Source organism: Pantherophis guttatus, chromosome 5, assembly GCF_059756535.1.
Source record: "Pantherophis guttatus breed Tessera chromosome 5, ASM5975653v1, whole genome shotgun sequence".
In the NCBI taxonomy this organism is placed as follows: domain Eukaryota; kingdom Metazoa; phylum Chordata; class Lepidosauria; order Squamata; family Colubridae; genus Pantherophis; species Pantherophis guttatus.
The window spans coordinates 95,040,596-95,067,868 of NC_142067.1; the positions used below are offsets into that span (position 1 = coordinate 95,040,596).

The 27,273-nt window shown below is 34.6% G+C and overlaps 1 protein-coding gene and 1 long non-coding RNA gene across 4 annotated transcripts in view; one reads left to right on the top strand and one right to left on the bottom strand.

Annotated features, from left to right (window-relative positions):
• Positions 1-27,273, bottom strand: part of AFF3 (ALF transcription elongation factor 3) — a 236,633-nt gene that overhangs the window by 60,530 nt on the left and 148,830 nt on the right. For all 3 annotated transcript variants that reach the window (XM_087871491.1, XM_087871492.1, XM_060686638.2), the window contains exons 8-9: positions 17,959-18,010; positions 8,274-8,314 (exon numbers count right to left, since the gene is read on the bottom strand). In XM_087871491.1, the coding sequence (XP_087727617.1) occupies positions 8,274-8,314; positions 17,959-18,010 (93 nt within the window). The remainder of the gene's footprint in view (positions 1-8,273; positions 8,315-17,958; positions 18,011-27,273) is intronic.
• Positions 5,321-25,591, top strand: LOC117673732 (uncharacterized). The gene is made up of 3 exons (XR_004593555.2): positions 5,321-5,408; positions 12,252-12,313; positions 25,511-25,591. It is a non-coding gene; the product is annotated as an uncharacterized LOC117673732 (long non-coding RNA).

Genomic DNA, 27,273 nt, shown 5'->3' on the forward strand with positions numbered 1-27,273 from the left:
AGATTAGACTTATAGCTGGATTTTACAAAAATGAGGGAACAATTTTTGTTATTGTGGCTTTATTCTAATACTACTGAAGTGCCTAATAAGGCCTAGTTTGCGAAAATTTTAATACAGGTATGACAATTGAGCCCAAAATGTCTGTTGCTGAGCAAGACTGTTGCTAAGTGAGTTGCACCCCATTTAAACTTTTTTGCCGAAGTTGTTAAGTGAATCACTGCAGTTGTGTAAATCCTTAAATTCAGTCCTTAAACGAATCTGGCTTCCCCCATGACTTTGTTTCGTCTGGGAAGGTTACAAAGGGTTATTTTACATGATCCCAGGACAGTGCAACTGTCATAAAAACATGCCAGTTGTCAAGCTCCTGAATTTTAATCAGATGATCCTGCTGCATTGATCATAAGTGTGAAAAATGGTCATAAGTCACTTTATTCAGTGTTGTTGTAATTTCAAACAGTCACTAAATGAATGGCTGTAGGTTAAGGGCTGCTAGTACCAACTAAGGACATAATCTGCTAGAGACATAGGTCAAATAGCCACATGGTTTTCTGTTTTGTTTTGTTAAACGAATAGATTTAGATAATATGAGTGCTTATCACTGTTTCATAAATTGCTTTCACTGAAATTATCCTTTACATATTTGAGATAAAGAAGTTACTGTTTTATTATGCATATTTATTATTATTAAGATTGAGCATGGAAAGCATATGGCACAGGTTTCAATTGTGTTTTAGATCCAAAGGAGAAAAAATGTTGCATTCATCCCATTTTTATTAAAGAACTTGTTTGCTATGCAATTAGCAGACTGTAAGGAATTTGTGATATAGAATTAATGGGTTTATTTGAAATTAATTCTGGATATTAGTTTTTAAGAATCTGATATAATTACTTGGCTTGGAAAATGTGGATTTACAGTACATGCATTCTTTGTGAGGTGCAATCCTTGTGGGGTCAAATGGGGTCAAAAAATTACCTAATCAATCCTTGACTGTCTCTAGGGAAACTAAAGACAGATGTTTAATTCATCTGAAATTATTTGCAGTCTCTTGAAGTCTCTTCTAAAAATGGTATTTTCTGAGTAAGCATAGTTTATTTTGGGGCCATATGCAAACACAATCACAGTATGACTTTTTCTTTTTTTTAAAGACTGAACTCTGTGTGATATTTCATCTGTATCTTGCACAGCACATAGTACCCAAAAAATATTCCCAAAATCCACACAAAGCTAACAAATTGTGATCTTGCTGATAAAGCTTTAAATGGATTGCTTTGATTATTGAGATGTTCTAATAATGATTAATGTTGTGATAAATTGGAATCAAAGCTACCAAAAACATGAATGTGCAGATTTTCTTTAAAAGAATAAATTATAGCCAAAGGGAATAATATAAAACATGTCATAAGACATATTTGTCTTTCTATTACAAGATATTGTTTAGAATTACAATCTACTCCTAGTCTAATATATTTAGTACTTCAGTTGCTTCATTTTTTACTTTAATCTTTACTTTTTTCATTTTTTTTATTTTAAAGTGAATCATATCTGCTCTCTAATGTAAGAACTTCTATTATTATTTTGGGAAGATTACTAAATGTGACTTACATTATGCTTCAGAGAACATATTTACACAATTTCCTGTAAATGTGTTAAACACAAACTCATTTTAACTTCCATTTTTTAAAAAAAATTTGATTTATATGCCTCCCTTCTCCGGAGACTCAGGGCGGCTTACAATGTGCTAAGCAATAGCCTTCATCCTTTTTGCATATTTTTATACAAAGTCAGCTTATTGCCCCCACAACTGGGTCCTCAATTTACCTACCTTAGAAAGGATGGAAGGCTGAGTCAACCTTGAGCCTGGCGAGATTCGAACCTGCAGTAATTGCAGGCAGCTGGTCTTAATAATAGGGTGCTTTAGATCACTGTACTACCAAGGCTCCTTATATACAGTACATAAGCTAGTAGGTTTGCTGCAGTTTTCAGTGTATGTTAATTTATTCAGAAAGCTCAGATTGCCCAAGGATCTGCTAATACAGTTCTGTAGAGGAATTACTGAGTCTGTCATTTGTACCTCAATAACTGTCTGGTTTGACCAGCAACCAAACAGGTACAGACTTCAATGGATAGTTAGGACTGCAGAAAAAAAAATGCAATAAGCTTACCTTCCACTGAGGATCTATATACTACAGGAACTAGAAAGAGGGCTGAGAAAATATCTATAGATTGCTCACATCCTGGACATAAACTGTTTCAACTTCTCCCCCCAGGACGCCCCTTTAGGGCATTGCATGCCAAAACAACTAGACACAAAGGTAGTTTTTCCACCGTGCCATCACTCTGCTGAACACTTAATTGCCACAGCACTGTCTTGGGCCTAAAGATATCTTTTTCATATTCTCATCATTCTCATATTCTCATTTCTCATTTTTTCTCATTTTGTCATCTTTCCTACTACCTTCTCCTATTGGTATTTTATGATTATCACTTGCTGTTTGGATCTTATGATTAATGATTGTAACTGTGCTTTATGATCTATGACTTATCACTTTTGTTGTTTGTATGTACACTGAGAGCTTATGCACCAGAGACAAATTTCTTGTGTGTCCAATCACACTTGGCCAATAAAGAATAAAGCATTCAATTGTGAAGGTAAAGATTGTAAGCCTGGAGTTGGTAGTAAAGATTAACTAAAAGAAAATGAGGCTGATCTTGTCTAAATATTACCATTTCTTGTATTAGCTCAAATTGATATTTCTTAGATATTCTGGTTTATAATTTATTATATTTCTCTCTCTCTCTCTCTCTCTCTCTCTCTCTCTCTCCCTCCCTCCCTCCCTCCCTCCCTCCCCTGCTATTTATTATATTTATGTCCTAGCTTTTCCCCTCAGGTATTTGGATCCAAATGAGTGGAGACCCAAATTTGGTTCTTTAATTATTGCAGTTGACTGTCATTTTATATATTGTGTACTTTCTTTAATGTTATATAGTATTTTTTTTGTTGGCATTTGCTGCACAAAGTCACATTGTTTGAGTAAAGCAGTCCTTTAAATGGATCAAATAAATAAGTGTTGTCTTTTATTCAGCAGCACGAAGGGGAGTACATAGAGATCTCTCTTCCTGTATTTTGCCATAAGAATGACCTTTTGTCAAAGGTTGGGCTACATGAGAGTGATTGGTTAAAAATCATTCAATAAATTTATGTGGTGAAGAATATGCTAGATGGATCTCTCTACTCCCAATTTTAGTGGAAGTGGATCCTATTAACTTCTATAATTCTGAACAAATATATGATATTCAGAATCCTTATAAATTCAGTCATACAACTAATTGTTGACTGATTAGAGATAAACAAAGATAGTTTTATTCCTGCTTGTAACAATTATCAAGAGGGATTAGAAGCCCACAAACACAAAAAATAACACTGGTTAATTATCCAGAATAATTTAAAATAATTCTGCACTACAGCAGCTATATCTCTAATGACAACAAGATATTACTGAAGTATACAATTCTTCTGATTAATTGGTTTGAATTAATAGTATAATGAAATAGCATTGTTATAAGAGTGATTTTAAATGAATCATTCTTTAAATTTTTATTGACCTTTAAATCCATGTTTTAGAGAAAAGCTGAATTTCAACCAGTTTTTATTAATGCTGGATGCTGCCATGCTTTTAATCACTGGTAACTATAAAATCTTGTTGTTCATATAAAAACATTGGACATTAGAAAACATACTTTTCTTCTCTATCTTTCTTTTTAATTTTTTTAATTTGCTATTAAAACCATTGCCAGAATCCATCTAACACAAGAACTGCCCTCATCACCAGATGGAGATAAGAGTACTTGGAGCTATTACGAAGGCTGGAAATAATTTGTACCTTATAGTTTTTCACTGCCCAAAGGCAATGCAATATTCAAGTGACAAAAAACAAACAATAAAACAGAAATATTTTTCTTCATTAACAAACCAGATGGCTTCTTATGCATGAGTTAGGCACTCACAGCAACCATTTAACAACCTTTTCCTAGTTTGATTGCAAGATATGTTGTGATGGATTAAAACTCGGAATGAGAATTTCAGCAACTATTGCACATACTACATTGTTCATTATAACAGGCATGCAGATCAATTCTCTCTCTTTCACACACACACTCTCACTAAAATTCTCTTTCCTGCAACTTTAACTGAGTGAAACAGTCCATCAAAGAGCAACGATTTTCGAACCAAAGTACCACACATCTTACAAAATGTGTCCAAAAACTGGGACCCACAAATCCTGGGGAATTGAAATTTTGCACATTTTATAAAATATTTTATGACATAAAATTAGCATAAAACAGTTTGTGATGTAAAACAAAATGTCATAAAATAGTTCCTCTGCTAATATTTGACTGTGTTATATAGTTCACCATGGGCCATTTTCAAGGCAATATATTAGAAAGCAGTATATTCTACCATTGTTGAAGGCAATGAGGAATCTGGTAAGGAATATCTCTGAAAGGATGACTCAACAGAAAGGCTAACTAAATATATTATTAACTGGATGATAATATTTACAAAAAGCTGTTGTTACAATGATTATTGGAAAGGTAGAATATTTTACATTTCTAAGTATCACTGTCACACATCTGTTCTCCAGTTCTAAACTATTATGTACAAGATTATTATATACACAGTTTATTTTATTACATAATCATTTAAATATTCTAGATTCCACAGTGAGATCACATTTTAGGAACTTACTTGTGTGGTACTTTATCCATATTTCAGATATATATTTCAAATTATCTTTTCATACCAAATCTGACCAGCTTTTAAAAAACTATATAGAGTTTTGACTTTTTAAAAAATTGTTAAAGATTTGTTGAATATTTTCTGATCAGTTGCACTACAACAATCCTACTAGGAAACTACTGTTTCTATCTTTTAAAAAAAGTGGGAGGACACTAGTTATGACATTGCATATTGAAACAGTATCCATATAAACAATAGGCAAATGCATTTCTTACTTTGTGAAGAGCATTAACATGGATTAAACACCTTTCTTTAGGGCAGGGGTTTCCAAACTTGGCCACTTTAAGACTTGTGGACTTCAACTCCCAGTATTCTCAACCAGCATAACTGGCTGAGGAATTCTGGGAGTTGAAGTCCACAAGTCTTAAAGTGGCCAGGTTTGGAGGCCCCTGCTTTAAAGCATCAAAGCTGTCAGATTTCACCTCAACACACCTAAATTCATATCTCTCAACTGTTTCAGAATTGACTTATTTGGCTCTAAGGCATGCATTGGCTAAACTAGCTAAACATGTTACCAGAGACAAAGAAGCCCATTAGACAAAGATTGGCATGCTACAGAGTACAAAAATCAGATTATGTATGGACTCTTCCCCAAAAAGGCTGCTGAAGGTAAGGAGCTTTTTTCTTTCTTGCCAACAATCGGCTGTTTTTGCTGCCAAAGCTGATTTTCTGGCAGTGCTGTTCCCTGGATTTGTATGGGAGTACCTAGGAATGACCCAAGATGGCTTTTGGACTGCCATGGACCCACCTGGGAAAGGGAGTCTTGAAGATCCTAAGTCCTTCTGGGAGTGGTTGGAAACTCATTGGGCAAATCGATCTTCCTGTCAGCAGTTTTGTTTTCTAAGCAAGACTGGGTTTTAAGTTTAACTTTTTGAATTTGTTGTTTTCCTTTGCTTTTTGTCTTTAAAAGTTGACCAGCTGTTTGAATGCAGATTTATTTCAACCTTCTGCTGCACTCTAGCTATTTTGTTCTTTTTCTTTCCCTTCAATTTCTGTTGTTGTTTTGAATAATCTTCATTTTCTCCATAAGAAAACATGGTGTGTTTCTGAATGGTTGCAGTCCTTCAATTTGATTTAGATTATTATTGAATTCTCACTATAGGATTTTTGTAATTATTTTGTATATGAAAAATATTTGGAATTTATTTCTTTTGAATTTTTCTTTTAATCTTGGATTGGAATATCCAGAAAATAATATTTTCTGTTTCCTTCTGCTTCAGTGTTCTTTGTTCCCTGATCAAATTTCAGAGTAGCAATCTATCAGATTACAGACAAGCAATTGTGGCTGAAATCTAAGAAAATACTTTTTGGTAGCATGCAACTTTTAGCTGAAAGGTTTTTTTTAAAAAACTGATGAGATAATAATGGCCGTAGAAAATATTCAGAGGCACATAGTTTTGGAAAAGTTAGATTCACAAAAGGACTCTGATATGAAAGTTGCAGACCAAAAAGATATGGACTCCACAGCTGGAGAACTAACTGAGCCAATTTTATGCATTTCTTTGAAGTTCAAGCCTGCATTTCTTTACAATACTAGAAGCCTGACTGAATGGGGAAGTGACAAATTTTTCTTTCCCATGAGAACTGAGGGAAATTAGAGAATCAATTTATTACACCTAACTGGAAATCACTTCTATATAGCCTTTGTTCGGAAGATAGACCCACTGTGGAGACAATTATATTTAATTGAACAACAATTCATAAGATATGGCATTAAGAAAAAAACATGGACATTTGATCCAGGACGAATTACTCTTAATTTTTGGGATGATCTGGGATAGATAAAATGCTCTGGCAAATTTTTTATGAGTGGATTATAATAACAGTTTGTTAACAGAGAGTTTTGAAACCTTAACCTTGTCTTTTTTTATTATTACTGTTCTTCCTGTTAACTATTTTGTCATTAATGTACCATATAGAAGACAGGTCAATAATTTGCAAATAGATTTACCAGTTTAGCAATATTCAGCAATATCTGAAGGATTATAGGTTTCCCACTGTCCATTTAAATGTTGTTTGGCAGTACATAGAGTAGGCAGCCAACTTTCTCCCAGATTAATCTATTAATTAATCTATTAATTAAACCACTTCACAATCCCTGCTCATGCTGACTGGAATGATGAAATGTGTAGATCAGTGCATCTGACAAAGCATTGCAGCAGGCTATTCTAGATTGTAGGATCTGTTTTATGCTAGTAGATTGGACTGGAGTCCTGATGATAGAGGGAACCTTCTATGCATTCAAAACTGGAATATGACGGCATTTTTTCTTCCTGTCCTAGAAATCCCATATTTATCATATAAACTTGCAAACATCTGTTTCTCAGGACCAATCCTCCCCTTCAATACAATTCAAACCATTCAAATTTTGATTGATTTTTTTTATCCTTCCCCTTCCCATCAAGTAAACATGTCAGCAAACATTTCTCAGCAGGGATGGGATTGTTTTCATGATTTTAGGCTTAGTTCACAAAGAAATGTTATTTGTCCATTAATAATGTATAATTCATTCTAAATGGCAACAAACTCTGTTTTGCTGCTTAGAAAGTGTACTATTTCTTATTTTCAGGGAAGCACATGAGTGTAGGCAGAAGAAATGATATTTCTGCCAAGAGGACAAAGGGAAATTTATTTTGATTCATGACACAGTGCCTTATTTCTGGATCAATATAAATCTAATAATTTTTTGTTGTTGCTCTTTTGAGTCTTTTTTCAGTAAAAGTGCAATCAAATATACTTCCACTAATAATGCCCCCCTATTTCCTAAATCTAAAACAGTATCAAAACTAAGTTACAAAAAGGACTTTTCTAAAATTCCAGCAGTTATGTAACTGAGAGTTACATAAAGTAAAGCTACTGTATCTATTGACAAACAACCATGTGTCTGAATGCCACATAGAGATAAATAATGCAGCATCTCAGACATACGAATAGAAATTTGACCTGAGAAAAAGACTGGCCAAAATTAGAAGAATCATTTCGCATCAACAATAACTGTTTTAAGAACAGTCTTAAAAAAATACAGAATAAGTCTCCAACCATTTGGAAGAGAATATACCATTTTATGGACATAGAACAACACATGGATGATTTCAACCATTAAAAAAAATTCAAATAAAATGAAAACAGGAAATTCTGAAATAAATTGCATCCTTAATGCTATGAAATGAGCCCAGATATTCACCAAGCAACTGCTAGACTGATGGATTTACTACTTGATTCATGTACTTTCATCTCTTTCTAGTTTCATGCCAAACCAGGGATTTTTTTTGTATGAAATGCAGGAAGATTATGACTTACCTCTTTCTACAATAAATTCTATGTGTGCATGACAAATCCAAACATGCAAAATGTTTAATACCCCAGTTCAGAGATACTTCAGGGACAAAATCCAATTATGAGTTATATGCCACAATAAATAGGATTCAGCATTTCACAGAGCAATTTATAATTCATAAAAACAACAAAATGTACCTGTCAGATAGAACCCGGAGAGCAGATTTCTGTGCTGCCTGCTGGAAAGAAGGGCAGAGATGTTTATTTTATACAACTTTTAAAATATGAGCTCAATCAAAACATAAAAAATGTGTCACCCACATTCTTTTCACGTATCCAAATTTTATAGGATTTATAAGTAATGCTATAACCATATGGCTATTTTCCAGCTATTGTACACCATGTAATAGCAGTTTGTTAGGTTAACGCCATTGAAATATTAAAGAACTTACACAGACATTTAAATATGAAAAATCTATTTGAAGTTTTTGTTTTTTTAAATGAGAAAAAAATTTCCTCCCTTTGCACCATTGCTTCAGCAATTATTCACTCAGCAAACTGTTCAAGGATGGCAATAAGGATCCTAAGGCACAGCTGTGATTAGTTGCCAATTTTAACTTGGCAAATTTTAACAGGGCTACCTGCAGATGAGTGAATGATCCATTGATAATTACCTTATGGCTATGTAGTACCTTATTGGCTAATGAAGGAAACACATTAGCACGGAAGTCTTTTGCAGGGGGTAAGAAACTTCCCAAAAAATAACAGAAGATTCAGATTTAATCAGATGATTAACTTTCCATTTCATTGCTGATCTTTTGTGGACCTACTTTCTAGCTTCACTTGTATGTCCTCCAAAGTACGCCAGACAGGAAATATGACCTGATGAGCTAATTCTATTTATTGTAAGGCTATGTTAACAGAATCTTAAAATTCTGAAAGTACAAATTTCTTTTTACAGCGTGATCAATTATGGTGGGTCCTTCTTAAGTTTCTTTCTCTAACTGTTAAGCAACTACAGGCTCCTCCCTCTCTTGTCTGATTATTTCCTAGGCAGCATCTCTTCACCTTGTCCCTCAAGATTATTCCAACATACTGTTATATCACTTTATTACCTGCAGATATCTATAAAGTAGGAGTTCTTAAACAATGGATCTGGATTCCAGGGAGGAAAAACAATTGGGTACCAGGTGTCACAATTTCTTATTAATCAGACATGCAAATGAAGTGGGACCAATATCAAAACTCACTGTTTTGATATGTTTCTTGTTTTGTCTGATTAAGCCTGCATCCGGCATAGCATACCAGAATTTCAGAATTCCCAATGATATGCATTTGAAAATGTAATTATGAAAATAAAGGACACTAACTGTAATGAAATCATTAATTTTATTAAGGAGGTGAGGATGGGTTTCATGCAAACTTATCATTTTAGGTGGTGACATTACCATAACATTTGAAACCCCCTGCCCTAGTGGCAATTTCCTTGGCTATAATACTGAGTCTGGTTTTGACTTCATCCATTCTGGAATGTATCATTTCAATTTATAATAAAGAGTTTTTATTAAAAAGTGTACTATCAAAAAGACATTAAGTGTCAGACTCCAAAAACCAAGAAAGACATGCTGAAGTTCTTCTAAGCAGTTTCCTTTATTGTTTCTCACCTATAGACAGAACTCTTGCCAAACCAAAGCAGACTGTTTTCACCATTAAATATATATTCTGAGAACTCTTAGAAAGGAGCTGTCTTAACTCTCTTCCTTCCACACAAAGTCTCTACATTTCTCTGTCTTTTGCTCCTTTAGAATGCACTCTCTCCCTCATGGGAATCTGGATTACATTCTATCACATCATGTTACTGTACTTGACCTATTGTCAACACTTTGTAACACATTGATTGATGTAGCTGATCTTTAATATTTTTGTTATATTTTATTGTATACAAGGAACTTGGAATGGTACATAAAGATAAAGGTTTCCCTGTCAGTCATGTCTAGGGCATGGTGCTCATCTCCATTTCTTGGCCAAGGGAGCCAACATTATCCAAAGACAATTTCCATGGTCATGTGGCCAGCAGGGTTATATGCCAAAGGTGCATAGTCCCATCTTATTTTATAGTGGCCTATAGACTCTTTGAGAGTTTCAGAGATGAGCATCTTCATCTAACATTCACTTTTGTAACATAAATCATATACACAATGTAAATAGCTTGAGGATATAGGGTGCAGCCAGCTTCCTCAAATTCAGGTTGGATGGCAGAAATTCAAATTCTATGATTGAAGAAATTCAAGAAACTGATATATCTGAAAGAGAAGTATACTATAAGTATACCTCCTGTTAAGCAGCATTTATTTTTTCTGAGATTTAATTTCTATTCTGTTATTTTCTATCTTTCACCTGAAATAACAGACTCTCTCTAAAATATAGATAAGATATATTTTTGAAACATTCAATTCCAAAATTAGAGGTAAGTCAGTCTATTTGTCTATGGAGATTTTCAAGTCATCCAGGTCATGGTTTCCATCTCTGACTGGATGTGGGGAATGGAAGGATTTATATACCTTGAAGACAGCTGTTCATTTGCATTCTTTTAAAGAGTCATTGAGACCATTTGGACATTTATCTGGGACCTCAGGGGTCACTGGGACTACTTAGGTGACCCTGAGGACTCAAATAAACTTCCATTCCCCACCATCCAGTCAGAGCTGAAGGTGTTTCTTGGATGAGAAGTGAAATGTCTTCAAAGAATTACTGGTGTGGCCTGTTGGCCGCCGGCTTCTCCAGCAGCCAAATCAGAGGAGGAGGAGGAGGTGGCATGGGAGTCAGGGTCAGCATCAAGGCAACCTGAGAGCTCCAAGGGTGAAGAGGGAAAGGAGCTGGCAGAGAGAGAGACACAGAGGCAGAGCCTGGGCCGTCCGTCAGCCCTCAGATAGAGAGTCAACAGCTCCCAGGTCTGGAGGTGGCTGATGAGGTGCCTGACGTGTGGATGTCCAGAAGGCAGAGGAGAGGAGAGCAGTGGAAATCTGTGGGCAGATCCTTTGGAAGGAAGAGCCACTGATGCTAGCAAAGCCCCACCCTAGCTCTGGGGATAAAAGCAGGGGGCAGAGATGAATAGAAGTGGCAGGCAACTATTTATCTTCCATCCGGATGGACTTGTTAGTCTGTAGTGAAAGAGAAACATTTTGCTGGGGGTGCTGGTGCTCCTAATAAAGGAATCTTTGAGTTAACTTCAGAGGGTTTGTTGTGTTTGGAGAGCTGGATCAGAATAATTACAAGAAATCCAGTTGCCTCCTGAAAAAGCACCTTTGGGATGGTCAGCCATTTTAGTTCCACATGCCTGCATAGATCTATTTTAGTTCCACAGACATTTATCTATTTTAAAAACACAAACATGAAATGCAAGTATGGAAGGCATTTAAATTTTAATTATAATGTTCACTTTTTATTTTAAACTGATGTGCACCTTTTTCAGAATGACAGTTGTGCTTGGCTTTTGAAGGGGAGGAAAGGAGAAGCACTCTAAAAATAGCACATGAAGTAAAAAAAAAACCTTTTATTTACAGATAGTCCTTGACTTATGACTACAATTGAGCCCAAAATTTCTATTGCTAAATGTGACATTTGTTAAGTGAATTTTGCCACATTTTATGACCTCTTTTTGCCAAAGATGTTAAGTGAATCACTGCAGTTGTTAAATTAGTGACATGGTTGTTAAATTAATCTTATTTCCCATTGATTTTTCTTGTCGCAAGGTTGCAAAAAGTGATCTCATGACTCTGGGATACTGCAACAGTCATAAATATGAGTCAGTTGCCAAGCATCTAAATTCTGAAGGATAACATTACCACTGGAAAAGTGGATCAGGTTGTTTTGCTTAAAAAGGCAATTCAAACAAAGCCTCATTCATTTAAAATGAATTTTGCTATTTGCCATGCTGTTTTACCTCTTATCTTCCTGTTATAATTTATTTTAATCCTGCTTTCTGAGAACTATTAAAAATTATATTAAGGTATAAAGTCTTTGATTTAGCTCAAATAGCATTACCTTGGAGGAAATCTTATGTTTATTTGAAAGATGATCACATATACTGTACATGATACAATGTCCATTTTATAATTGGTATCATTAATTATTCTTGACTGACACAAGAATTGATTGTCAACCTTGTTTTCTAAGCTCCTTTAAAAAGTGATCTCACTTAAGGAAAGAAAACATCCTTTCAAAAGGTGAAATAAAAGGTAAGAAATATTGTTTCAGACATGACATCACAATTGCTGATAGATAATTATATGACATCATGGTAAAATTATCTGTAAATCAATGTATACCCAAGCATTACAAGTGTTAATTATTTCTTTCACAATACTAAATAATTTGACTATAATTTGTGCAATTAATTTGTATTTCCTATCATTCTGATAGCTTCACTGAAACAAATACCATATTTTTTGGAGTATAAGACGCACTGGAATATAAGACGCACCTTAGTTTTTGGGGAGGAAAATTTTGCCTACCAGGTATTCATTTGGCTAGTCCTTAGCCTGGTCAGCTTCAGCACATTAGTTCACTCGCTGGTTTTGAGGTTGGGGCTGGTATGGGCTAAAAAACAGCTTCTAAAGCACAACTGATCATTGGTTGGAGCAGCAATTAGAAAAGCAGGCAAAGGGGAAGATTGCTTAGCTGGCGTTGGGGCTGAAAAACAGCTTCAAAAGCACAGCTGATTGTCGGAGGGAGCTCCAGTGACTAAAGCAGGCAAAGCATGGAAGAGGTAAGAGAAGACAGCAGCTGTTCTGGGTAGCCATTTTGGGCTCTGCACGTCGTGTTTTCAGCCTCCAAATGCGTCGCATTTTTTGGGCTGCGATGTGCTTTGGTGATCCCCGCAGACTTGATTGGCTCTCAAACGGAGCGTTTGGAGGCTGAAAACGCGACGTGCGGAGCCCAAAAACACAAGCCACTGTCAGTAGCAATCTCTGTAGTCAGGAAGAGGATGCACAAAGGCCGAAGGGTGGGGGCTGGTGGGGTTACATTTGGAGTATAAGATGTACTCAAATTTTCAGCCTCTTTTAGGAGGGAAAAAGTATGTTTTATACTCCGAAAAATATGGTATATTCAGTATCTGTTTTGCTTCTTTTCCTTGCTTTTCCGAGCAATGTCTCTACAGGGAGAGACGGAATTAGAAGAAGAACATTCTGTGCAGATTGGTTATCCAGTCATGGAAGAATAGGAGATCTTTCCTTGCACTGCTGTTTCTTTATTTTCTCTTTCCTACCTGCCACTTGCCTCAGGAGCCCAAACAGAATAAACTTACTAAACAAGAGCTGTTTATTACAGTATGGTACATAAAGAAATTCACAAGCTTGTGAAATTTACATGTTATCCTCTCCTCTTGTCTTTATATTGGCATCCCCTTCTCACTACATAAGTGCTTATTTGGCATAATTTATGATAAGCAGAGAATGCTCAATGTCATTACTGCAGAATATGCACTTGACCTTCTCTCAATTATGCACATTCAAATCAAGCCTCTTTGTGTTATACACACAGTGCTACAGAGCTTATATCTGCACTATTTCTTTGGGGCCATGCAATAGCCACAGAAGAAAGCTTTTAAAAGTAATGAGCATCTGCTGCAAAGGGCAGTGGCTGCTGAGATCATTAAATGTGATCATTAAACTTCGTCTTTTATTAAAATCTTGTTAACCAATTTTAGATGCGCTATAGCTAAGGCTCTGTTAATGAAAGCTGTCACAGCTAATCTGGCTTGCAATGTTGAGATTTTAAATGTTTCACCTTGGGAGTTTATCAGATAATTCGCCCTTAGGGTAGGCTAACCCACAGGTAAGGAGGTCACTTTTATGTGGCTTGCTAGATTTCTCCTCAACATCTATTCAAAGAGGGTATAATGATATTAGTTTAATACCCAGTGTTTCTGGGTATTTATAAAGCCTGGAAATGTTATGACTTAAAGTATGTTTAGAGTGTGATTTGACATTGAATTATTATGTTTTTATGTTATAAAAGCAGGGTGTCTGTGTATAATATGAACAGGATCAGAATGCTGGAATATGCAGAATAGGGTTTAAACTATTTTCTCCAACAATTGCCTCCCCCCAAATAATTGGTTTGAAGCTGCCATATTGCAATAGCCACACTCATGTATCAAAATATTGGCATCAGGAGGAAATTTTATTTGGGCACATCATATAAAGGGAAACAAACCAGCTCCTTTACCAGAGTTATATTTCTTACCAGGAGTCCAAATCTACAGCTATTATTTAAGTTAAAAACAAAGAAGTAAATTGAAGATAATTCTGTGTATTATTTAGGCTATATTCTGAATATGTATTAAGGGAAACAGGTTTGGAAGAAGATACTTTTTAAAACTGGAGGAAGAAACATCAATTGCCCGCATTAAACTTATGATGCAAGTCTGACAGTCAAAAATGCAAAAGACCTGCAAGCTGTAGTCATAAAAGTCAAGGAGTCCAGTGAAAAAATAGAACTAAAATATAAAGAGACAAAACTAATGATAACAGGTACAAGAAGCCAGTTTAGAATGGGCAGTGAAGATACTAAAGACAGAAAGATATGGATGGATAGGTGAATGACAGTTTCCTTTTACTGATTCTAAATACCTCTTGATCAGAGTGAAGCAACTTGAACTTCTCCATATGTTTTGGAACTTTCAACCTGTCTCTCACATTGGAAAAAAACATGGATGACACAGGAATGGTCCAGATGTTCTGAAGGAAGATAACTTACCATTTACTGTATCTAAATACATTCTACTTTTACCCCAGCAATTTAATGTTATGTTTGTCCCCATCATTTTTTCCTACTTCTACCTACAGTACTTTCTTCTTGCTTGACTGTCTGATTTCCATGTACTTTTCTATCATTGGTGTCTTCACATTGTCTTTTATGAGAACAACAGTTTATTGAAACTGTTGCTATTATCAGTTTTATGCCACATGAAATTATGCAGGAAAAGTGGTTTGTTTTATCTTGTAAATGACAGTGCAACATTAATTGCACTTGGGAATTGCATCTTTGGTAACAGCTGTGATTTACCATCTCTACTTCTTTTTAGATCTTGATATCGGTAAATGGGATAACATTTCATTTATAATGCATGCCTGATTAGTTATAGACATATATAGAGCTCTATCAGATGGCTGCCTAGTTCCTATCACAGTTACTAACCTGCTGTTTTCTGTGTATAGATGATTTGTCCTACATTTTTTTTAATGGTGAGATGAAAACAGATGAATATGTCAGGCATGAAAGACTAGGTCCACATAGGGAGGTTCAATTTCATTGATTTATTGCTAAAAGCCTATGCACAAGAATCTTCTCACAGGTCAGCAAGTGGTTAATGTTAGATAAGGGTCAATGGCAGTCAAGTTCATTTGTGACTAGGTAATGATTCTAGGCTGATTATTCTTTTCATCACCACCACCCTTGGCTCTGCCAATTCTCTTACAGAATGCATAGAAAGCAAAGATTTAATTTAATTTTTTTTTTAAAAAAAATCCTCCAACTTATTTCTTTCCAAACACTGGCCTGTAATTCCTACCATCAACAAGTCAATATGCTGGTTGAGAAATTATGGAAGCTATATTTCATAGGCCAGAGGTATCAAACTGGCAGCCCACAGGCCAGATGCATATACATGTAAATCATGCCCATTCCAGCTCCGTGAAGGGAAAAAACGTCATGATATGTCGCGTGACAACAATGTGATAAGGCGAATTTGATACCCATGTCATAGGCATTTCAAACAAGCCACAATCATGTCAAAATAATTGCCTCTGCATCATGACTTGATAGCACAAATGACATCTAATGCAAGTACATAACTTGCATCATTTATAGTACATACTGTTTTCTTTAAATAATTTTTTTTTAAAAGACAGACAAACATTTAATATATCAATCCTCCCTTCCCCGTGATGCCTCAGTGTTATCTTCTAGGCTTCTTTTCCATCTTCCATAAGTTTCTTCTATCTTCATATTCATCCAAACCATTCTAACATTTCATTTCTAAATCAATATTATAATCATCATTTGTACACAATTATAGTATCAATCATTTATATCTCCTTTCCAACCAACTATAAAAATAATTCCATGTTTTAAAATATTCTGATTCCTCCGTATCTTTAATCATCAAAGTTAATCTATTCATTTCTGCACAGTCTAAATTTTTTTTTATTACTTCTTCTTCCAAAGGTATTTTCTCTGATTTCCAATTTTGAGCATACACAATTCTTGCAGCTGTTATTACATGTATTATCAAATATACATTTTCCTTACTATTTTTTTCTGGAAAGATACCCAGTAGAAACAACTCTGGTTTAAATTCAATACGTTGTTGTATCATTTTTTCCAGCCAGATTTTAATCTTGTACCAATAATTGTTTGCTTCGGGACAAGTCCACCACATATGGTAATAATAATGTCAAAATAATGGCCTCTGCATGACTTGATAATACAAATGACATCTAACGCAAGTACATAACTTGCATCATTTATAGTACATACTGTTGTGATGATGCACATGCTCTTATTTGTTTCTTCTGCCCTTTCCCCCAATAATTGCTCATATATATTCTAATATACTACATTGTCTTTTAAGATTTTGAATAGTTCAGCTGGAATACTGTCACTTCCACTAGCTTTGTTGTTGCTCAGACTTCCAAAGGCCCATTTGACTTCACACTCCAGGATGTCTGGCTCAAGGTCAGTGACTACCCCATCGTGGTTATCAGGGACATTAAGCTCTTCTGTGTAATTTTGCCACCTCTTCTTAATCTCTTCTGCCTCTGTTAGGTCCCTGCCATTTTGGTCCTTTATCATTCTCATCTTTGCATGAAACATTCCCTTCATATCTCCAATTTTCTTCAAGAGATCTCTGGTCCTCCCTATTCTATTGTTTTCTTCTATTTCTTTGCACTCTTCATTTAAGAAGGCATTCTTATCTCTTCTAGCTATTCTCTGGAATTCTGCATTCAATTGGGTGTAGCTTTCTCTTTCTCCCTTGCTTTTTACTTCCCTTCTTTCCTCAGCTATTTGTAAAGCTTCCTCAGACAACCATTTTGCTTTCTTGCATTTCTTCTTCTTTTTAATTGCTACCTCTTATACAATGTTGTGAACCTCCGTCCATAGTTCTTCAGGCACTCTGTCTATCAGATCTAATTCCTTAAATCTATTTGTCACCTCCAGTGTATGTGGGATATGATTTAGTTCATACCTGAGTGGCCTAGTGCGTTTTCCTACTTTCTTCAATTTAAGCCTAAATTTTGCAACAAGAAGCTCATGATCTAAGCCCCAGTCAAGATGTTGGGGGATGTCTATGTTCAGTCTTGTCATCTCTTGTTTAACCATGTCCAGCTTGCCTTGATTCATGCATCTTACATTCCAGGTTCTTATGGAGTATAGGTCTTTATAGCATCGAACTTTACTTTCACTACCAGACATATCCACAGCTGAGTGTCCTTTCGGCTTTGACCCAGTCACTTCACTCTTTCTGGCGCTACTAGTACTAGCCCTCTGCTCTTCCCCAGTCGCATATTGGACACCTTCTGACCTGAGGGGCTCATCTTCCAGTGTCATATCTTTTTGCCTTTTGGTACTGTCCATGGGGTTTTCATGGCAAAGATATTGGAGTGGGTTGCCATTTCCTTTTCCAGTGGACCACATTTTGTCAGAACTCTCTGTTATGACCTGTCCGTCTTGGGTGGCCCTGCACGGCATAGCTCATAGCTTCATTGAGCTACGCAAGCTCCTTCACAATGACAAGACAGTAATCCATGAAGGAGTGCAAACTTGTATGGTGGTATAATTAGAGGTTAAAAAATTGAACTAATTTCAAATTTCTTACCTGGTCACTCTCTTCTTCATCACTGCTCAACTTTAGGTCATCTTCTAGCATTCTAGAAAATAACAAATCCTCATTGTAATTCATTATAATTCTTTAGATGTCATTTAAACCATAGATATCTTTTCATTGTGAGTTTTAACTAAGCTTCAATTGGTTCAGGGCAAAACTTCAGCTGGTCCAAGACCCTATTTCCCATTAAGGCTGTGCATGTTTTATTTGGAAGAAGTGCTTTGGATTTCATGAGAGCACAGCACCCATATTTTACTCATTAAAGTAGCATGACTGCAAATTTGGAAAAAGATGTAATTGTTTTAAGCAATTTACAAATGCAACTTATAAGTAACATTTTTAAAATTTTTCATAGCAGCACATTGAAGCCTGTCAATGTTGAATTAATTTAGCTAAGAGCATGAAGGCCATTTTTTTTCTATCCTGATTTTACCATCTAATATTCAATGGTTTGCTCTAAATCTGAAATTTCCTTATAGGCTTCATTACTCAAAATGGCTCTGAGAGGTGATAGTCTTGGCCAAAACCCAGTATCATGATGCAATTCTGCCACTGCAGGTAACTTACATTGTTTGCAAGCAATTAAGTGATAATTAATATCAATATCAATGGAATCTGAATTATTAACAGTAGTACATGACATTGTGAATTCTGCCTCTTAAAGAATATTAATTTCACTTAGACCAGCATGAACTAGATCTGAAATGCATGCTGGAAAAGTTCTTAATATGAACATAATAATTTACCTTTTAGTGAATATACTTATATGTCTTACATTATTTCATGCATGCTTCAAAATCTATTCTACAAAAAAAATATAGTTTTATTCTGTTTACACAATGAGATGCAGTCTCTTGTGAATATATATTATCCTGGATCTACAGAAAAAAAAAGGTAAATAAAAAATCTCTACGTGAGACCCCAAACTTGTTCATGATATTTAATCTTTTTTTGCATGTTATTTCAATTTTCACTTAAATCAGCTACCATCAATACATATTCATAGGGAAATTTCCAGAGTTTTAATGTTGAAGTAATCATCTAATGGAAGCTCCAGAAAAAGAAAACCCTATACGCATCAAGATTGATCTTTTGAGACCATTAAAACCAAATTGCATTTTTTATCATATTAAGAGAATATATCTAAACTGTAAAACATAAATACTTCATGAATAATGGGTAGACACATGTTTCAGTCTGTGTTAATGAAGTTAAATTTATTGCTATTTTTCTTTCCCCATCATGTAACAGATGGTCAACTTTGCTTAATGAATATATATATTCAAAGCATGCATTTCATTTAGAAAAATCTGTCAACACTATATCAACAGAACTGTTATTTTAAACTCGGTTATGATATCTCTATCACCAAAACAGTTTTATAGAATAGAAAGCTGATGTGCTGAAATCACATTGCTTATTTTTATAAATTTTAAAAAATTAAGATTGCAAAAATTAAATAAGAAATCAAAAAACTAAGAAATGATCACTAAACAGGTATTGTTTCAGCAAAATAATATTAGGAAAGAAGAACCTACAACATTTTTAAAAATATACAGGAATGCTATATTCAGCAATTCAACAATAAGCCTTTTGTATTCTATCACATACCAGTCAATCCATCCCATTTCTCATACACATGAATTATTCTATATAGTCTTTTCAATGTGAGATGATTTACAATTATATGCCGTAAAATCACTTAGGGACCACACATATTTTCCCCATTACAATCTTTCCCTAACCTACCGGTAATTCTTCAGATCTTTCAATAGTTCATCCATTAACTACAACTACAACTGAATCCATCCATCTTACTCCTGATTGTCCTCTTCTGATTACCTTCCATTGTTCTCAACATAAGAGACTTTTCCAGAGAGCAAGGCTCTCACATAATATGTGCTGGATAATATGTCCATATATAATAATATGAACCAAGTCAGTTTTGCCTTGAGTTAGAACTCTGTACAGACATATCCCACAAGGTCTTTGTGGCTGCTCCACCAAGTGCTCGTCTGCTGAGTATTTCTTGATTGCTGATTCCTTTATTGTTGATGGTTGATCCCTGAAAGCAGAAGTTATTTACCACCTCAATATCTTCACTATCAATTCTAAGCGTGGCTGTTGTTCCTGCTGTCATTAGGTTGATCTCTTTATATTTAATTTTAGACCCATTTTTCCCCAGTATTCCCTGATTTATTACTAATCTTTGCAGATCTTTTGCGTACAGTCATGTCAGCATCTCAGTACAGGGTACTAAAGTTTCTTCCTACAATTTTAAAGCTATTCTCATCTTCTTCCAATTCAAAGAGTTAAAAATACAAAGACTAAAAAAGCAACACAGAAATTACAATAGGTATTGCCACAAAAGAACTGTTTTCATTCACCAGAAACTTATTTTTGACATCAATGTAAATATTCTCTCCAGATTCATGCAAAACCTGTAATCACTTACCATTAGAGGAAACAGCCTTAAGCAATAAAGAGTTTTGTAGAATTATTTAATTCACCAGTTCTTATTTTACCCCCTTTAATTCCATTAATATAATTTCTTTAATTTCACATGATTATTAGAATAGAATAACAGAGTTGGAAGGTACCTTGGAGGTCTTCTAGTCCAACCCCCTGCTTAGGCAGGAAATCCTACACTTCAGACAAATGGTCTTCTTTAAAAAGAGATTCTGATCATTTAAAATTATTAAATGAAAAACACTGGTAACTGATAACACTGATAACATATTGTTATCAGAATAGCTATGGGATCAGGTCTGGTAGTTGGATTAGAGAGTTTTTGATTTCTGAATCTGTGCCACTATAGTGTGTCCTGTTGCTGTTGGACAGTAACTGTTTAAAGTTGGTAGCTGACTGTATGCAATTGCAAGTCTAGCATTGAAAGGCCTATAAAAGAGAAATGCCATTTATTATTCAATTTAGACTATAGATTACTGTGACATGCTTTAATGCTTTTAATTTTGAGCTGTAGGTGACAACAAGAATGTTATGTATTTTTTTTTCCTTTTGTGTCATATTGGATGATTTCAGGGAAGTAGAATAAGTGTGCTAACCTGCTTTTTAATTTAACTAGATGGATATACCAATTAAGGTGGTACTGATCTGGTCTAAACTCATGATGATGACAGAGGAGGAAAAGTTAAGATTCTAATGGACTTGCTTGTTACTCATGAATCCAGCATTCTGTCAAAGAACAGATTTGGAGATCAAAATTTCTTATCATCCTACAGCTCTTGCCTCAGTTTATGAAAGAAGAAACGTTTGCATCACACCTAACTATTGGTCACTATCTATAAATGATTAATGTTTCCTCTTCTTCCAATAACACATTGCTTTCCCCCTCTGTATTTATATGTATGTACTATATATGTGCGTGCACACATACACATATGAACACAAATAGTGAGCTTGATGGCCTAGGTACACTCACAATTTTGACCTTGTCTTCATGTGAAACAGAGTTACTCTGAAAAATGCTATAGTCAAAACTTCAAAGTGTTATTACAGAGTCGTCAATTTTTATTACTCTGGTGATAATTATCCATGCTATTAAATATCAATAATGTAGATTAGGGATGAGGAACTCTTTTGGGCTGGGGAATGCATTTTAATTAAGTTTTGTTTTGGAAAACCCCTGAGGGATATATATAGGAGTTACTGTATTTTTCGGAGTATAAGACGCACTCCACCTCCCTTAAAACTGGGTAAAAATTTCAGTGCATCTTATAGACCAAATACAGGCCTGTTTTTGGCCTTCCGAACTGTCCGTGTGTCACATTTTCACCCTCCATGGCCCCCAGAAGCGCTCTGCATGTCCCATTTTCACCAAAAATGGGCCCGTTTTTGCCAAAAACAGACCTGTTTTGGGGCTCCTGAACCCTCCGCAAATAGTGTTTTCACCCTCCCTAGCCCCCAGAAGCACTCTGCAGTGCTCTGCACATCCCGTTTTTGCCAAATCAGGCCCGTTTTTGGGCTCCTGAACCCTCCGCGCATCGTGTTTTCACCCTCCTCAGCCCCCAGAAGCACTCTGCAGTGTTCTGTATGTCCTGTTTTCACCCAAAACAGGCCAATTTTTGCCAAAAATGGGGCCATTTTTGGGCTCCTGAACCCTCCGCACATCACGTTTTCACCTTCCCTGGTTCCCAAAAGCACTCTGTAGGCCAAAAACAGGCCCGTTTTTGGTGAAAATGGGACATGTGGAGCACTACAAAGTGCTTCTGGAGGCCAGGGAGGATGAAAACGTGATGCGTGGAGGACAAAAACTATTTTTTGTTGTTGTTTTCCTCCTGTAAATATAGGTGTGTCTTATAGTCCAGTGAGTCTTATAGTAGAAAAATATGGTAGTCTTTGCTATTGCTACATTTTCAGACTGTTTTGGAGATTTAGTTGGGAGCTGGCGTGTTCCCTCCCAAAAAGGGGAGCTGGGCTGCCATGCAGATTGCCAACATCAAGTATTTATTGTCTTATTTAATTATTTAAAAGGCTTCTTGTAAGTTTCTACAGAAGAGTTCCCATGAGATGGAAATAAACTCAACCCAAAACTTTTGGAAGTCCTCAACTACTTTTAACTACAACCTTATATTTAATTTCCTGGTAGTAAGCCCTTTTTCTGAATAAACATCCAAAGGATGCACTGTTGGACTTCTTTAAGTAAACTTGCTGGTAAATTCTCTACCACAGGATCTTTTCCATCCAACTCTTGAGATACTTTTGTAGCAGAAAAAACTAGAGATAGAAAACACATCCAAATACTGGAAAGCATCTTTGGTTTTCTTTTGCTAACAACTTCTTTGAAAATGAAATGTTTCTAATCTTTTAACCATGGCTAAAAGGCTACCAGTATACAATTGTTTATCTTTCCTTATCATAATGCAGAATTTATTTTCCCCATTCACATTTGAACAGGGCCTTTAATCAATTTCAAACTGTGTTGCAAATCCTGATTAAAATTTTAATCAAGTACACAAGTTTAATTTAATTTTATTAGACCATTCATTTATATGTGAGTTGGTCTTAGTGTCTGGTGACATATTTATATTGTTTTCTTTGCAAAAATGTGGAAGTGGATTGCTATTTTATTCTTTCTAGAGTTTCTTTTAACCTCCCAGGCTGTCTAAAGTTTTGGCATTTGCTGATGATTTGCCATATTTTAAACCTGATCCAATACTGCTTGGCTTTTTCCAAAACAGCTACTTGGCTAGGTGCTACCATTTGCTCAGTTCACTTAGGTACTGAATGCTAAAAAAAAAAAAACGTAATTGGACTTTTCCCATTATCAACCCTGAGGTCATTATGAACAAACTATTTAAGCCTCTTGCTTTTTTCTATAAACAAAAATTAATTACCTCATTTCAGAACTAATTTTATAGTTATTATGTAGAGACTGTAATGAACAAACTAATTAAATGACATTTAAGCAAGAAATAGATTCTGCAAAATACTCACATATATTGGTTGACTGTTCTACCGTAACATAATTGCCTATATAGAAAGGAGAAACTAAGATAGCAGTCTCTATGCTCATATTTGCATAAGTATATTTCCCCTCTTCTATAAATAGTTTCTTTGGAAAAGTGAGGTTCATTATAAATGTTATTAGCCGAAAAAAATATGATCAAAGAAATAGCCAGTTTGCAAGTTTATTTGATTACATGTAAAAAAGTACAACATATTAACAGGAACAGTATTAACATTATCTATAGTTTGGGTGTAAATTAAAAAGGCAACAAAAAGTAAAGGAGGAAATAGCTAGCTCTTTTCAACTCTAGATATGTAATTCCTAATACAGTAACAGAAAGAAGACTAAGGCAGAATGAGAGATGAACAGTCATGGATAAATTATTATTATTATTTTTTTAAAATTTGATTTATATGCCACCCTTCTCCAGAGACTCAGGGCGGTTTACAATGCATTAAGCAATAGCCTTCATACTTTTGTATATTTATACAAAGTCAGCTTATTGCCCCCACAAACTGGGTCCTCAATTTACCCACCTTAGAAAGGATGGAAGGCTGAGTCGACCTTGAGCCTGGGAAGAATTGAACTTGCAGAAATTGCAGGCATAAAAAAAGGAGAATAGCATCTGAAGCATATTAATCAGAGTAATTGGTTGATTATGTGCCATCAAGTTGCTGTAAACTCTTAACAAACAGATTTTTTTCCATGACAATTTGTCTCTAATCTGGTTTTCCAACAGTATATCCATTGCCACTGAAACTCATCCATCTGGCCACTGGTTGTCCTTCTCTTATCTTCTCACTCATTTCATCTTTCCCAGCATTAGAGCCTTTGCCAGAGAACTGTGTCTTCACATTATGTGTCCCAAGTACGATAATTTGAGCCTGGTCATTTGTGCCTCAGGTGAAAATTCTGGTTGATTTGTTTGATGATTCATTTGTGTGCTTTCTTGGCTGTCCATAATATTCTCAGTCCTCCAACATCATCAATATTCTTTCTACTCTACTTCTTCAAAGTTCCATTCTCACTTCCTCAAAGCATCATAGAGAATACTGAACTATTCTGGTACCTGACATCTTTTCCAAGCCCTTCTAGCTTCTCTACCAAGTGCTAGTTTGCAGCATATTTCTTGGATCTTGATAGTTGATACTAAAAAGCATTAGTATTCACTATTTCAGTATCTTCCTTATCAGTTCCAAGGCTCCTTATTGTACCAACCTTAGTTTGGTCTTCTTTGTATTTTATTTTAGTCCTGGTTTTTTTTCACTGTATTCCTTGGCTTTATTATCCTTATAAAGCATGAAGATCCTTTGCATTTTTGGCTACTAGGGTAACATCATTAGCATAACGTCATCTTCCAATTGAGCTTCCTTTAATATATTTTAATTATATATTTTAAATAATTGTTTTTTTTAAAGAAAGTTAACATAATTTAAGCACATGATTAGTAATGGGTTGTGTGAGTAAAGGAGTTTTAATTACCTTAAGGCTTAACACCATCCTAAAGATGCTGATGTGTATTCTGATTATTCTATCTCTGTTCAATGACTGGTAAATGTCAATAAATGTTATACATACAAACAAAAGCTTTTGGGAGTACTACATAATGTTTAAAATTGGAAAGTGCTACTGGAGAAAAGAGGAAAATTTTAGGCGTATCAGAGTTTAATATGTGTAACAAGAGCAATAGAAGGAAGGCAAGCATTCCTTGTCTTTAGTTTGAACACAGTAATTATAGCTCTTTTCAAAAGCCCCCTTCTTGGTTGATATATCCTCAACTTTGCAAGGTTTTTATTGTTGTTTTAAACCACATTTATGTCATATTTACAGTGAGGTTAGCTAATACCCTAAGCATTAGATAGTACTTGTGCTTAAAGATACGACAATTTTTATATACCAATGTTAACAATTAATAAATCATACATCTTTAAGGTGGAGTTACAAATAGATATACTTCTGAAATTTAACCCTCTAACTAGGTAAGAATTTTGTTCCTTCATTTTTCATTAAAAATATTTTTGTCAATAGTTACATTAACACATCTATCTATTCTTGTTTTTGATTGTATTATAGCACAATGAAATGACAATTTCTTTGAGCAATCCCATCTGAGACTGTTTTCGGTTCTATTCTGAAGATCTATCTGATGACCGTATGACTATATAGCAATGTTATTATTAATCAAGCTGACTAATGAAGAATTAATGTGCTAAAACATTTCAAATGACAAGGTAGCAATTAAAATGTAACAAATATAAAAGGAGTACTTCATTTAAGACAAATCTTTTTCTGTGTGAAATCTATAAAAGCCTGATCCTATGCATGTCTATTCAAAAAATTAATGGGGAAAGTCATTTGGGAATCTAGGGTTCCCTTACTGTGGATAAGATAGGGAATAAATAAAACCAACAATAAAAAGTATCTATTACAATATTTTGTTAATACACCATTGCCTGACTGCATTTTAAACTGGTTAGCATAAAAATAAAAGATGTTTAGTTTGCAGTTCCATTATATATAGGTCTTGAAATATATTACATTATCAATCCTTCAATTCTCTTCAATGTATGTCAGACCTGATATTTATTGCATAATTGATTTAATCTATCATGTAATTAATCTTTAACAGAAGAAACTGAGGTCTAAAATTCTGGCTATTATTTAACAAGAAAGTGCTCATAAAGTGGATTAAATCTCACAAATTAAATAGACATCAGAGCATATGAATTCTAACCTTCCTTCTATCTAGGCACTTCATAATAATAGAACACTATCTACACAGGTTATTTATAATTGCAATGAGAGATGTCAATGAGACGTCTACCATTATTAATAATAAAAGGTTTGGTTTATGCACAATTAGTTTTTAATACATCCTTTTAAACATCTCTCCAGAATAATAGCTGAATGTTTAGATATTAATCATCTAAATATTTGGCCTGTTTACTCAGAAGATTACTAAAAAAAGAAAAAAGAAAAAGGATCATAAAAGAAATGGTGAACATGATGTATTAAAATTAAGTACAATTAATTCCCAGTGATTTCAGTGAAAAAATTAACATATGCTTAGAATGCTTAGATAATATAAATTGACAAGCATAATGGCAAAATTAACCAACATCAACTAAAACCTCATGTTTAATACAAGACATACACTGTAAAAAAAAAATGAAGATGTAATTATTGGAAAGATTCTTACCCTGAAGAAAAAAAACCTCTCCAGTCGTGTCCTATCAAATCAAGGCTACTATATTTGTTTCCAACTATATTTTAACTAATCCAAGTAATTGTGTTTTACCACAATAAAACAAACAGCTTTAAATTCAAGACACCCGTAATACATTATTACATATTATACATTGTGAATGTAATGTGTTGCTATAACCCACACTGTAAAATGTATTACTACATCTTAAATGAAACATGTTTAAATATAAAAATTATTAACTGTTCATAACTGCATTTTTATAGTGGTAAAGAGATGAAAATCACTGCACTTCTGAGATATAAAAATAGAATTCTATAAAATTAATTAAATATGTTTATAAACTATCAAATATATTTATAAAAAATACATTTAAAGTCCCATGATCTGAATTATAGAAAACAACTTAAGAGTTTAGAGTTTACAAAAAAGTAGATCAACCAGAACAATAATTGTAAAAGGAGAAAACTTCAATATATCCTAAAATACTTTATGGCTAAACAAGCTTGAACGTAAACTGCTAATAAGATCTGCCCTAAACTAAACATATAACTGAAAAATCCTGGATCTTGTTCAATCTAAAGAGCCTGCGAAACAGATTTTTTTCTAAATTATGACTTCAGTCTTAATA